This window comes from Odontesthes bonariensis, chromosome 1 (genome assembly GCF_027942865.1).
Source record: "Odontesthes bonariensis isolate fOdoBon6 chromosome 1, fOdoBon6.hap1, whole genome shotgun sequence".
Classification (NCBI taxonomy): Eukaryota; Metazoa; Chordata; class Actinopteri; order Atheriniformes; family Atherinopsidae; genus Odontesthes; species Odontesthes bonariensis.
In genome coordinates this window covers 38,735,523-38,750,110 of record NC_134506.1, presented here as the reverse complement: position 1 = coordinate 38,750,110, position 14,588 = coordinate 38,735,523, and the positions used below count along the sequence as shown (strand labels likewise).

General features: G+C 39.1%; 1 protein-coding gene across 1 annotated transcript; it reads right to left on the bottom strand.

Moving 5' to 3' along the window:
• Positions 1–5,497: 5,497 nt before the first annotated feature.
• Positions 5,498–7,573, bottom strand: LOC142385540 (guanylyl cyclase-activating protein 2-like). The gene is made up of 4 exons (XM_075472160.1): positions 7,376–7,573; positions 7,133–7,282; positions 5,734–5,842; positions 5,498–5,625 (listed from the first exon to the last, which is right to left on the bottom strand). The coding sequence occupies exons 1-4, from the start codon at positions 7,571–7,573 to the stop codon at positions 5,498–5,500; spliced, it is 585 nt and encodes a 194-aa protein (XP_075328275.1).
• Positions 7,574–14,588: the final 7,015 nt, after the last annotated feature.

The window sequence follows — 14,588 nt, the reverse complement described above, 5'->3', positions numbered from 1 at the left end:
AGACACCAGTCAAAGTAATAGATAATCTTTAATTATTTATATCATGTGGTTGACTCTTATAGACCTAATACCCCCATTACATTTTGTTATAGATTGCAGAAAGACAATGTCACAAAATCACTCTCTCCCTATTTAGTTTCCTGCCTCCCCTGTCAGTTGGTTGGATCTCTTTCGTCTCTTGCCCTTCATGTCTACTCACCTATGCTACCAGTTTTGCCCAAGTTAAGTATTTATATATTCTATGCCATGCCAAGTGTTTTTGTTTGTTTTTTCCTCAGCTACGTTTTTTTATTCCGGCTTAGCTGTGCTTTGTGTTGATACTTTGTTTTTTGGTGAATAAACCTAGTTTTCTTTCTTAAGTCCGCATCCGTGTCCTTCCCTAAACCCCAGCCTGACACAAAGACTCCCAACCATTTTCCATTGTAGAAGATGTGGGTTTTAAGGAGCTCATTCATGTACTGGTGTGCATGGTATATAGAGTACATTTCATTTGCTATGTGTACATCTTTTGAATATAAGCTAACTATACATATTTATGTTTACAGACTTTAAAGGGCATGGTGGTCAAACGCTATGAGGAAGCTAAGGAGAAGGCCAAGGAGAAACTCCAAAGGGTTGTGTCCGTTAGCCTCACATCTGACATGTGGATATCAATGAATATGGAGGCCTACCTTGCCCTGACCTGCCATTTCATTGATGAAGAGGACAAGCTTGGGACCATTCTACTTGGTGTAGAGCATTTTCCTAGCACCCATACTGCTGAAAACCTGGCTTTGGCACACACAAAGTTCATGGAGGAGTGGGGCATTCAGGAAAAAGCAAAGTGCCTAGTTACAGATGCTGCTGTCAACATGATTGCTTGTGTAAATATGTTGAATGTCAGACATGCACTTTGCATTGCACATTCACTCAATTTAATTGTGAAAAAGTCTTTTGATGAAGCAGAAGCAGATGGGAAGACCTAAAGATGATGATAGAGGTGGACACAAGATGGAACAGCACATTGAACATGCTGCAGCGCCTTTATAAAGTAAGAGAACCAGTTGGAGCAGCTCTGGCCTCTTTAAGGACCAAAATATCACCACCAACATCATTGGAGTATGCCATCATTAAAGAGGCCATTCAGGTTCTAGCTCCATTTCAACAGGCTACGGTAGAGCTCTCAGGGGAGAAATGGGTGAGTGCATCAAAAGTTATCCCATTGCTCAATATGCTCAGCAAGGCAACAAGGCAAGGCAACTAGGTGCCAATCTGGTACGCCGGGTAAGAGACAGATCTTTAAAAGCAGGCAATAACGGTTATGACCATGCCCAATCTCCTAGACCCAAGATTCAAAAAGCTAGGATTTTTGAACTCCTTAAAATTGGATGAAGCTGTATCTAGGCTTAAAGGAAACTGTGCTGAAATAATTAGGCATACTCAAACCTCAACCCCTCTTCAGCAACCAAATATTTGCGCTATAGCCCAGAGAAGGCATGCCAGATTTGCACAATATTGCCATGAACGAGGGTCTCCTACAACCTGAACCAGCACAGGCAGACCAGAAGGTGTGGTGCCAGGAGACCCCCCTCATTAACCGCCCCATCAAAGTGCCATCATGATGAGGCAACAACTGATTGCACGGCTTTAGTTGCAGTCATCGATCGCCTGGCCATGTCTTTTTTTTTAAGCTATTTTCATATTAAACCATTTCTTTTTTATTTTGGTGACATTACGAACTGCAGGTGAAACAGAATAAACAACACTCGTAATTGCTTCCCATTTCTTCGCTTTTGCAGGTCCCGTAATTCTACTGCTGACACTGCTAAAAATGACAGATTTTCCTTTTTGGATCTCTGAAAGCAGAACTTCAGTCTCAGAGCTCCTAAAATTGTTCTTTTTGCGCCTTGATGCCATTCTCATGACTCAACACTCAACACTTCCTGGCACAGGAGAAAGGAAGCACTGCCTTATTTTGTATTATTTTGGGCGTGGAGTATGCAAATCTACTATCCTCGTGCACGTGCACTTAAATACGCACGGGTGGGATTCATCATTTACGCAGGTCGTTTACACACTTTTTCCGAAGTTAAGAGCGTTTGTTGAATCTGACGTGGCGTGTTCGTACGAGACGTTCTTACGAAAAAAGTAAGAGAAATTTAGAATAAAAATACGAAAATGTTCTTGCATGAGGCCCAATGTGTATTTCCATTTCCTCCTTATCTTTTAAGTCTAAAGACTTAAGGGCAAGGCAACAGAGGGGTTTTGTCTTTAATTTAGAATGGGAAGAAGTTCAAATCTAGGAGATAAGTTTAAAAAACATGCATCGTAATCTTCAGCTGAACAAAGAATTAGACTTGATCACATAAATGTGGTCATTGAAGTCCATGCACCATGTAAGATTGTTCCACTGCCATTTGAAGGCCAGAGGGCATGTAAAGGTACATTAGACAGACCTTGGAAAATAACTGCTAATCACACCAAAGCTATATCATGTCAGTTCAAAATAAATGGAGATAAAACAGAAAGCAGAACTTGCAGCCCTTCAAGAATCCCCTACAGAAGATTTTTCTATGTTTGGAAAACGAGAGAATTAATGACACTGGTCTTATCCCCCTCCTGATAGAAAGCGTATTAGCCAAAGACCATTGCTAAATTAGTGAGGGGAAATCTTGAAGTTTGCACACTCAGGGATGCAAGGCAGAGATTTGTATGCACTAACATGTACACATGGGAGGAACAATATGGTATATTTAACCTTTAAAGAATTGAAACAGTGGTTGGTAAGGTGAAGAGAAGACATGTTGAAACATAAGTAAGCATAAAAAATGTTCGGCGGGGCAGTGGTGGGGAAAAGGGATGGGAAGTCATATCAATACATAAATCAGGAAAAATTTACCAAAGAAAACTAAAAACCAAGCCAGAAGCATGTTTATATATCAAACAAATACATCCTGTACATAGTGGTAGAAATTTAACATTTGATAGACATTTTCTGTGACATGTCTTTATTTATTTTCTTATTTTTCTTCAACACAAGTCAAGTATCAAACTATTGTTTCTTATATTGTTTGGACTTTAATTTAAGGCTGAAATATTTTTTAATTCAAAGCAGCTTTGAAATTCACATGATTCATTTCAAATGGTTGCAAAACGTTGTCATTTTACTTTGATTACTCCGTACCAGTCTGCAGACTGCCTGCACTACCTGCAACACATAAATTACTGTCTATTGCTGCAGTTTACTGACTCTTCAACTGGCAGGTTCAGGTTCCGGACCCGAGTCATCAGTAATTACTAGTTAAAGTGACGTTTGACTCCAACCAAGAAGCTTATTCTTAGCCTGAGGCTTTGGCAAGAGCTTTAAACCAGTAATTAATGCCTAATCTCTTCAGAACCTTATGTGACCCTGTCTCCAAGTGACTTTATGTAATTACTTACAGTAGTGATACCTCATCATGATGAAATGAGAAGCACTAAAACATGGGGTGAGCCTTCCTCACATGTCAGACACGAAGTGGTATTCAAACACTGCATACAATGTATAAGGAATCCTTAATAAAAGGCCAATTAAATGTGTTTACTGCACTCTTTAGGGACATAATCTTCTAACTCTGAGAGCTCTAAACTTCTCAAAAGGGACTTTTTTTGTGTGGGTTGACCCACACCTACATTATGAGTTTTGTTCCCAAACAATCGTATAATTTTGCTGCTGAACATGGTTTTTTTGCACACGTAATGCTTGCTTGTCAGAAACCTCCACCATTAATGTAATTATTATGCTTTTCACTAATTTCCTCTCATTTTTACGCTCTCTTTGCCACCAGTTTGTTCATCTGCTACTGCTTCCCATTCTTCCTGTTTTGGCTCTGGGACAGACCAGACTCTACGATGACTCATGATTCATCTTGTGGTACAAAGTAGCATGACAGAAAAATCGATCTGACCTCAAAGTACCTCAGCTGCGTGCTCCAGACACATAGTAGATGAGGGTTCTGTATATGATGTCATCGGTGTTGGTTTTTCCATTTCTGCTGCTGATAGCTCTAGTTGAAAATTTGGTGTTTTAAAAAAAATAATAATTTTGTCAGCTGTCTTCATAAGCCACACTAAATTGAACACACTGCCAGATGACAAAGAATAGCTCTATTGGCATCTGCTAGAAACTACTGAACCTTGTAGCCACTGACTCCATACATTTTCGACTTTGTTTTGTATTTTTTTTACATGTATGTATGTGTATTTTTGGGAGTGGTAACGAAGGTTGAAACAACACAACCAGCTGTGTGTACACTTAATTCATTAGAGGTTTGCCTGCTGTTTAGGGCACACTGTTCCTGTTTAGCTATAGGAGGACAGAGCATGTTTGATTAAATTACAGATATCAAGTTAAACACACGAGTAGATTTTCTACTTTCTAATCCTAAATCTGACAAACTTTACAAATTTTACAAAGTGGTGCTTTGAACTTTCTAATCCAAGTTTACACAGTACAAGATCTCTAATTTGAGTCAACTCAAAGATTATGCAGTTGATTACCTTGGGCCTTTTCCTTTTCTTTTATTCAGTGTGAGGATCTTAAGATGAGTTACAGTGAAATTTCAGCTCATTCTCACTCTCTCTAAAAAAAATAAAACAGATTATGGCTCAAGACACGGACTGTTCATCTGTCAGTCTGAAGGTCAGAGGGTCAATCACAGGCTTCCCCAGTTTATATGTGTCCCCAAATAACCCTAGATGAGTTCATCTGTCTCTCTCTTTATCTGTAATAATGTACATGTCTGCAGCATGAGCAAAGAAGTGGAAAGGATCTTACAGGAAGATTACCAAGATGCACCAATTATCAGCACACATAGTTGGTGATAGTCATGAAAATTCCATGTGTTGCTTTGTCAATTATAAACTGGCTCAATTGAGATTTTCAGGATTCACATGCAGTCACTTAATGAAGAATTCAGGACTTAAGTGTGTCTGTGCACACATAGAAATAGTAATGCTCCAGCATTCTATTAACTAGTGCGAAAAATGACATAACTACAATATAAAAATAAATTTTTCTTTTAATTGAACTTAAAATCTGCCTTTAACAACATGGAAGTAAATAAATATTATTCTATAATACTTTGATTCAGACACATAGTAATGACATAATTTGTCATAAGACCAATAAAAAACTATTGAAACGATAAATTATTTACAAAATGACACTTTATGACAAGAAGGCTGCTGAGGTGCATTAGCAAACAATATGTAGAATTTACGGATCACTTGAAAACAAAGGAAGGATTTTGCTTGAATGATAGTCACAAAAACATAATGACATTCAGCCATAAATAATGTTCGTCATCACTGTAAACTGTTTTTATCCCTTTACAGAACAAAATGCCAAAAGATGGCTCCAGGTGTGGCTTGGGAGAATATAAAGCGTGCATGCTCAAATCAAGTATTGTGAAGGTTTGGTGAATATGCTGAATAGACATATCTAAACATATTCAAAAGGCCAATGTGCTTTGACTCTTCAGAAGTGTGCACTCTTTCTCCTGTGCTCCTGCACCCATGCGGCAGGGTTCATGTCTAACGTCAACATGTTAAGCACCCACGGGTCCTGCTGGGCACCTTTAATGAACTCTTCCATGCTGATGATACCTGTGCAGGCAGAACAACAGCAAAACAGGATTGATGTATTCCGTTGATCAGAAGTCTCTTCACAGTTTTTTTCTCTATCTTGTAAGCATCACAACACTACATACTCACCATCTCCGTCAGTGTCCATAGCTTTTAATATTCGATCAACCACTTCATCAATTGTAAGCTGTGAATCATTCGAGTTTGGTTTTGAGCATTTCCTAATTCGAGAAATGCTCTAGAAAAAAGATATAGAAGACATTATATTGGATTTCAATAACTCCTTCGGTATCAAGTCATCCACTGTATGATTAAGCATTACACACTAGACAACTGCCCTGGCTTTAAACTGATGCAGTGCAAGGTTTGATTAAATAGGTGGGAATTTCAACTTGAGCGTTATGTTAAAGACATGGTTGGTAATCCTGTTCAGAAACACATTTTGTAATACTGGGTGAAATGGTCCGTCTATCCTGAGAGAAATCTATACAAGATGTATTTAGAAAAAGGGACGAAAATAATCAGACCTCTGTGGCAGCTGCAGGACTGAGAAAAAGCTGTCGCCTACAAAAAACCAATCAGATGCCTCTGCTTTCTGCCTATGTCCCCCTCTGCCGGCTCCCTGCTCCATGTGCGCATGCGGTTCCACCGGCTTTGGATGAAGCACTGACGGAATGGGGAGGGGGGGGTGGAGCTTAGAGGAGGGGACACTTTCGAATCTTGCTAGCTCTCTTGCTAGCTCTCTAGGATTACCTACCATAGCTTTAACTTTGACTTTTAATGTAAAACTAGAATACATCACTTTTTGATAAGGGGAAGAGGAACAATATTATTTTTATCATTTATCATCAAAGAAACTCACACTGGGAAAATCTCCTTATGATGATTATCCATCACGTTACATATTCAAATTTGAAATAAGCTTTAAATTTTAACATTTGAAAACTGCTGTTGAAAAAAAGATCCCCAGGAGTGTAAAAGTAGAAAAAATGATGCTTTAAAAGTTTTAAACTTGAACCAGGGATATCATGTTCTTTAGATTAGCAACAGCACCACCAGTTTATACTCACAACAGCATGATGAAGATGAAAAGTTGTCCTACAGTTAATACTACATATGTACTCCACTTAAAGAATAGACATGCTTGTAAAAAATTTGAATTATTATTTGACTGAAGCAACAATATTGACGTGATGGTTTTAAAAGTGCTTGTGTATGTAATACAATTATTTTTTTCCCACATGACAAAATCAAAATGTTAACAGTTTTAACTCCAGTTAAGCTTAGCAATGTGGTGTAATATCAACATTTAAGTCATTTCGGCATTTTAGATAGTGGCCGTCAAAAATGGAAGCACAATCAGGTGAAGACATGTCAAAGTCCTTGTTCATTCAATGAAATATATACTGAACTGCATAATTTGCTGCTTAAATTCAAACCTGAAACTTGCATTCTGAAAAAAAAAGAATCCTTTCTTCACGATTGCAGCAGCCATTAAATATTTTTTGCAGCTGACTCTTTGACTTACATCAATTATTGACTTTAACTCCGTCCTGTCAATATAGCCATTGCCATCTTTGTCGTACACCTTGAATGACCAACGCAGTTTATGCTCCAGATCACCCCGAAAAACAAGATTCAGTGCTGCCACAAACTCCAGGAAATCAATGGTATTGTCCTACAAAGTAGATTGAAAGGGAACATTTTGGTCACATTTCAACACTCGTGAAGAAGTACAGCGAAACAGGCTGTGACAGTTTTGTTTTCTCACCCCATTTTTGTCAAAAGCTCGAAACATATTCTCCGCATATTCAGCCGCTTCTCCTGTCGGGTCCACGCCAAAGAAACGCTTGAACTCGTGCAGAAAAAGTACGCCACTTGGGCACTCAGTGACAAATTTTTTATACATATCTTGAAGGGCTTTGACATCAATCTCCTCACAGCTCTCTGTTTGCTGTGTCTGCCCCATGACTAAAACAACAGTCCATAGTCCGTTAGACAATAATCTCCATCACAGAGCGGCCCGACTTGAAATGAGGCTTCTCTTACTCTTAGGTTTTTCTTTTAAAATAATCCTCTGGAATCCCCTCCTGAAATCCTCCCGTTTGTGCATGAGCCAAGTGATTACTGAAGCCTCAGGATTACCATGGTGTTATGTAGGTAGGTGTTCCTCACATTGGACTGCTCAAATGTGGGTCGAAGCCAAACTAAAAATAAGAACAAGTGCACTCCAATTGCCAGGTATGACTAAGGACAACATTACTTATGCAATGAGAGAGAAAACTAAATCCAAAGAAGGAGTGTGTTCACTTCACCAAGATATTGGTAACAACCGACAGGTTACTGTACCTGTCCTGAAAAAGTGTCTTCTAGTCAGAATTTGTGCTTTTGAATAGAAGAAGTAGACTAATATTCCCCCTTCTTTATTCCACAATGTATGAAGTTAAGTAAGTGATAAAAGTGTATAAAGTAAGATGTCATATTTTAGTGTCTGTGTCTAAGCATAAGTGCCTCTAGAGAGTCTGCATCAACTTAACTGCGGTATTTTCAACATTAAGCCTCTTTTTTGAGTCGTCAGCAATGTTTTAGAACCCCCCTCACCGCTTTTTTTATGTTTACTGCTGTCTCCGGTATTTGCCTAATTTTGATTCATCTCAACCTTCTTCAGAATGGCAAGTCATGTGCATGTCCAAAAAGGTCCGTAAAAGCACCATAAACGTCCGTTTTCAAAATCATCAACTCACCGGAGTGGTTACTGGTGTGCACTGGTAATCCATATCAAATTTCGTTGCGAAAAGTTGCTTCTGTCGTGTTTTATTTGATATTATGTAAATCCCATTGAGTTCTATTGAAGACTGGATGTTCGTTGATATTACTCCGCCATCTAGTGGTGTGGAGTATAGCAAGTCAGATTCAACTGCTGAGCGGAAGTTTATCCACTGCTGTGAGGTGGCTAAGAAAATAGTACGAGCATGAACGAGCTGCCAAATAAAACACGACAGAAGCAACTTTTCGCAACGAAATTTGATATGGATTACCAGTGCACACCAGTAACCACTCCGGTGAGTTGATGATTTTGAAAACGGACGTTTATGGTGCTTTTACGGACCTTTTTGGACATGCACATGACTTGCCATTCTGGGTCCTTTTTTGTGTCACCAAGAGTTAAAAGAATATAGATATATATTTTTTAGTTATCTACTACAGTTATTTGGAAAATTTGGATTTATGATTTAGTCCCTAAGCTTGAGTTTATTCCTTCATGGCAATGATTTGCAATAAAATACAAACTGCATAATAATAATAATAATAATAATAATAATAATAATAATAATAATAATAATAACTTGGACTTATATAGCGCCTTTCAGGGTACCCAAGGTCGCTTAACAAGAGAAAAGAAGGGGGAAGGGTAGGGCTGGGGGGAAGGGTAGGGCTGGGGGGGTGGGTTTAAGAAGAGTAGGACATGGAGAAGAGATGTGTTTTTAGATTCTTTTTGAACTGTAGTAGAGAGGGGGCAGAACGGATGTGAAGTGGCAGATTGTTCCATAGGGTAGGGGCCGTTGAACAGAAGGCCCTATCTCCATATGTTTTTAGTCTGGTGCGAGGAACGGAAAGTAGGTCCTTGTCTGAGGAGCGCAGAAGCCGCGACTGGGAGTAGGGGTGGAGGAGATCAGAGATGTACTTAGGTGCGGGTGAGTGGAGAGATTTGTAGGTCAAGAGAAGGATTTTATAGGTGAGGCGTGCTTTGACTGGGAGCCAGTGAAGTTGCTTTAGGATGGGGGTGATGTGCTGCCAGGGCTTGGTGTGAGTTAGCACCCTGGCAGCTGAGTTTTGAACATACTGCAACCTGTCAAGGGCCTTACTGGGTAGCCCAGACAGGACAGCACTGCAGTAGTCCAGACGGGAGGAGATAAATGAGTGGATGAGGGTCTCTGTTACTGAGTATGAGGGCCGGAGTCTTGAAATGTTTCTGAGGTGAAAAAAGGCAGATTTACTGATACTCTTGATGTGGGACCGAAATGAGAGAGTGGAGTCCAGGATGACACCCAGGTTCCGTACCTCTGGTGATGGAGAGATGGAACAGCCATCTATGACCAGGGCCAGATCACCAACCTTCTTCAGCAGAGGTGCCGGGGCCACCACCATGAGCTCCGCTTTGCTGCTGTTAAGTTTGAGGAGGTTAGAGGTCAATCAAGCTTTGATTTGCTGCAGGCAGTTGTTGAGTTACATGGGTGGGAGCTGAGAGGAGGGGTTTGTGCTGATGTACATCTGAGTTTCATCAGCATAGCAGTGAAAACTGAGTCCATGGTTACGGATAATTTGTCCTAGGGGGAGCATGTAGATGGTGAAGAGAAGGGGACCCAGGACAGACCCCTGGGGGACGCCATGGTTAACTGCTGCAGCGATGGAGTTGGAACCTTTCAGAGTGATGTATTGTTTCCTGCTTGAGAGGTAATACTGGAACCAGAAGAAGGCTTAAACATTTAATTTTACCATGGGGTTGTTCCTGAGAGCCAGAATTGGGATCACCTTTTTGGTTCTCTTTCATAATTTTGTGATCTGTAAAATGTCCTCCTATCATTTTGTAAAATTTTGTCCAATTCTTAAGTATTTAGACAAAAGCTTTGCTATATACTTGATCTAAAAGAATGAATGATAATTCCAGCTCACTTACTGTGTGCTTTGATTTTTATGTCGTAAAAAGTGCTAATTTCTTATAACTCCTACTCAGGCACAATGTTTTATAACCACAGATCAGTGGTATCAGCCTAACAGCTTATGCCAAAGTCTTTTGCTGTTCCTAATCAGTTTCAGTGTTGCTCTTGAAAATAAGCTAAGAAGTTAAGGTGCTCAAGGTCATGTTAATCAGGAATTGCTATATCAATCTCTTTTAAGTAGATTGCATTAGATAGGCTAGGAAAACAAACAAATGATTGGGCAATGACAGGGCTCTCGCTGTGGTCCACAACAACCGTCTGATAAATAGTTAACGGTTACTTGTTGGAGTCAGCATGGTTTTATTAGTTTGTCCCGCCTTTGAACTAAAAGATAGTAGTATAGATGGTAATAGTAATGAATTACAGAAGCAACTAAGCTATTTTTTCATTATTGCTGTGTATGTTACAGAGTTTAACCTCTACTCATTTTGAGTCTATTGAATTTGTTAAAAAAAAGTTTTTTTTCGGTTCTGTTGATTTAAGTAGAAATGTCATGTCCTGCATCTTAAGATGAAGTAGGCCTGGAAATATTAAGCACCTTCTGCATGAGTTTGCCCCCGTCAGTTAGCTTTAGCTGCAGAGTAGAAGAACATAGCACAGAACTGTAACCTCTTACATGAAGGAGCTGGTTCACACTACTTACCAATTTAGCTGCTAAACTGTTGCAGATTTGATAACATCAGGAAACAACATTAAACTTGTGATTTTGTTGGGGATGCGGTTAAGTTCAAGTTTTATAATGAAAGAGTGCTTAAAGTGCAGACTCACACTTTGAATTTGAGAGAACTGACATCAACTTAGGGGAAAGGGTTTACAACTTTAAAGTCTTTGAAAAATAGTAATAAAGAAATACTTTGTCATACCACGTAAAAATGTGCTATTTATAACTGACCAAAAAGCAATCAACAAGTATACAAAATTAGGTCTCAGAAGACACTTGTTTTTCTAATTTTAGGTTTGGGCCCAGAGCTATAGAGTAATACAGAATTACGACACGCTTTGATGTCGCCGCTAGGGCTGTCACATGGTTCATGTAAGTCTCAATAGTTCCAAACGTCACAGCGCTGTTTCAACAGGTCTTAGCGGGACGGAGCACAAAAACAACAACTTTAACATTTACGACGCCATTTTTGGTAAATATTGACCAGTAATGTGCATCGATTACTACACTGACTATGTATTTTATCAACGTTTTCCTTTTTTGGAGCGGCAGAGACACATTTATCACTGTTTTAAATCTTAGAGGGTACCTCTGCAAGCTAGCAGGGTACAGCTATACCTCGTCCTCCTTTATACTTAAACATGCCAGTGTTCCAGCTTACCTTCAGATCTACATCCTCCAACAGAGCATGGTATTACTTTCTGTTCCCAGGACTTACTCCTGTTGTCCCAAAACACTCCATCTGTAGAAGATGTCATTCAGTCTGTCTGTTCTCTCTGATGTCAGATGGAAAATTAGCTGAATGGCAAAGCTGAGCTGAAGAAATTATTTAAAGAAGCTTTAAATGACTTGGAGGGAAATATATGGCTGTAGATGCTTTGACTGATGAGCTGGGATTAATTCTTCGTTTCTGTAGAAGACATAATTGTTCTATGTTTAATTTTTTCATTTTCATTTGAACTGAATACATGTATCTGTAACCCTGTTCATTGTGCTTCAAGCCAGAAAACTACTGTAAAATATTAATTAATTGATTAAAATATAATTTTTTTCTGGTTAAAACCATATTAAATGACAAAATAAATGTGTCAGTTGTGCAAACACAAACATAATATGTGTTGAAATATTTCTGAACCTAACTGTGCTTAGTCTGTGAATCTTTTCATGCTGATCGCTAATTGGATTGTAGGCACTTTATTAACTGTGTGATTCACACTTAAATCCTCAAGGTGAAGGGAGGCTAATCTATCTTATCTGACAAAGGAGGGCCACAAGAATGATGCCAATGTCTGGGCTAGTGAATGAGCTGTGCTGCAGCGGCGCACGTCGATGACGTCATCGCACTAGACACGTGTGTAGAAAGCCCCCTATAAGCCCCCGATAGCCCCGGATAACAACAACACGGCAGCTCTGAACTAACAGTGAAATAGTACGTGTTCATTCATTCATTGGTCTTAAAGTATTGGTGAAATAAAGACAGATAATGCCTTATTTAGAGGCTGTATTGTCTCTGCCCTGTTCTCTCTCGTTATATGGATATAAACGGCTCTTGAATGATCTAAATAGCGTCCAAAGGACGCCAACTTTCACCAAACTGTTATCGGTGAGTAGATGAACGTATTTTCTGCCAGAAATAAGGTCCAAGTTTAAAAAAAACGAACTTCCCCGTCAAAGTTGTCAACAACAAAAAAGTAAGAAAAACTAAATTCAGTAATTGAAATTTAAACATTTTTTTTGGCTGTATTTGTGTGGGCAATTTTATTTTTATAATAATTTTCTACAGGAAACTGCATGAAACAGTGTAAAATAGCCTAGGCTACTTCACAATGTTTGAATTTTAAGGCAATATTTATTTTTAATACAAGAAAATAATACCATTACAAATGTATGTTGTAGAATGATTATTATGAATAATCATAAAATAGAATTTCATTTTCCAAATGTGCAAACCTCTGACAGGAAAGTACTATTTGTTTCAATAACTATAAAAGTCAGATGTGAAAAATATATACACTCTCAAATATCTATATCAGTTACTGAAAAAATAAGAAAAAGCAACAGATCTGGTAACCAACATGAAGGGTAATTAGGCATACGTAGTTGTTGTGTTTGGCTGGCAGTCCTCAATTATGTTGAGCCCAACCGAGTCAGAAAAGCCAATAACAAGATTACCTGTGAGAGAAAGGGAATCTTCTGTCACACTTTGTAAATAAAGGTTTGCCTTGAAACCTCTCAGCAAGAATAGTTTGAGATGACGTGGTTAATGAGGTTAAGTGTCTACCATAATCCTTAAACTATATCAGGTGGTTTTGCCTATATCAAACCAAGTAGCTTTGTTACTGTTACCAGTGATTATGGCACACATCTCATGGATGGACACTGAATGCCCTTAAATTTGTCACATTTGCAACAACTTGCAAAGGGTGGCCTGAAATGACAAAAAAAAAAGAGATAACCATGCCTAACCATTACCAAACTAACTGAAAACTAGAAATAAACACAAGACCTGTGTTTGACCCCCTTTTCCAAACTGGATTTGATGTTCTTATAGTGCCTTGGCACCCTGCAAGTAGTGAGGCTTTGGGGCAGAGTGCTTTGAGGACAAACCTTTAACAGTAGTGTGATTACAGCCGGATGGGGTGAAGGTGGAGACATCTAAAATGACTAACAGTAGGCAAGAGGCAGAAGCATACCCTGGGCATGCTATGAGTCACTCAGAAAGCTGAATAATTTCTTATTGGTTATTGTGTAAGATATCGGCACTCCAAATCTAGATAATTTTAAAGAAGAAATGGCAATTTGGGAGGTTACAGATGTCCAGTGATTTAAAATATATTTTGGTTTGTGCTGCTATAGAAACACTGTATATTTACCATGTCAGATTATATCCTCTAGATGGTGACACTGGCACACTATCTGAGAGGTCGGGCTACATATTATGGAGTGTGATTCCATTGAAATTATACTGGGGAACTATATACATGAACAAATAATTACACAAGTGTCCATTACACAACTGCAATAAAGCAAGTCAACAAATTCAAAGTTGAGATTTTTTCTTTTATAATGGACTTTCTGCTGGACTGATTCATTCTGAAAGTGATGAGATGCTCATTTAAAAATATTTAAAGCTGCAGTCGGCAAGTTTTCAAAATTGCGAGTCTAAAGTCGGAAAATTCGAACTGACACAACTTTCATGTCCCTCCCCCAACCTCTAACAAGCTCCGAATCGCCCCCCAAACCCCTCCCCCTCTGTGGACGAGGTTGTGCACATGAGTTCACACCAGTGTGAGCGCACACAAGCTGGGGCAGACTCACGCTCAGCAGCGTGTGCACAAGCTGTGATTGACAGGTAGGATTCCTCCACCCTTACTTGTTTGGTTAAAAACAGCTGGGAGCGCTCGGTTTTCGTAAGCATGATTACAGGCTTCAGAGGGAGCTACAGATTTCGTTATTTTTCCTAAACAGCCTATTTAATATTCTACTTCCAGAATCCCATGACAGTTCAAGCTAATATGACTAAAAAAAAGTTGCCGACTGCCGCTTTAAGCATGTTATCATCAAGTCTTGTTTAAGCAATCCCAAGAATTTAAGTAGAATAA

Excerpts from the sequence above, each read along its gene's own strand:
- LOC142385540 (XM_075472160.1), bottom strand. The coding sequence starts at position 7,573 with ATGGGGCAGACACAGCAAACAGAGAGCTGTGAGGAGATTGATGTCAAA. Across the intron at positions 7,283-7,375 it reads GAGCTTTTGACAAAAATGGG|GACAATACCATTGATTTCCT; the intron begins GTGAGAAAACAA and ends TCTACTTTGTAG. Across the intron at positions 5,626-5,733 it reads TATGGACACTGACGGAGATG|GTATCATCAGCATGGAAGAG; the intron begins GTGAGTATGTAG and ends CTGCCTGCACAG.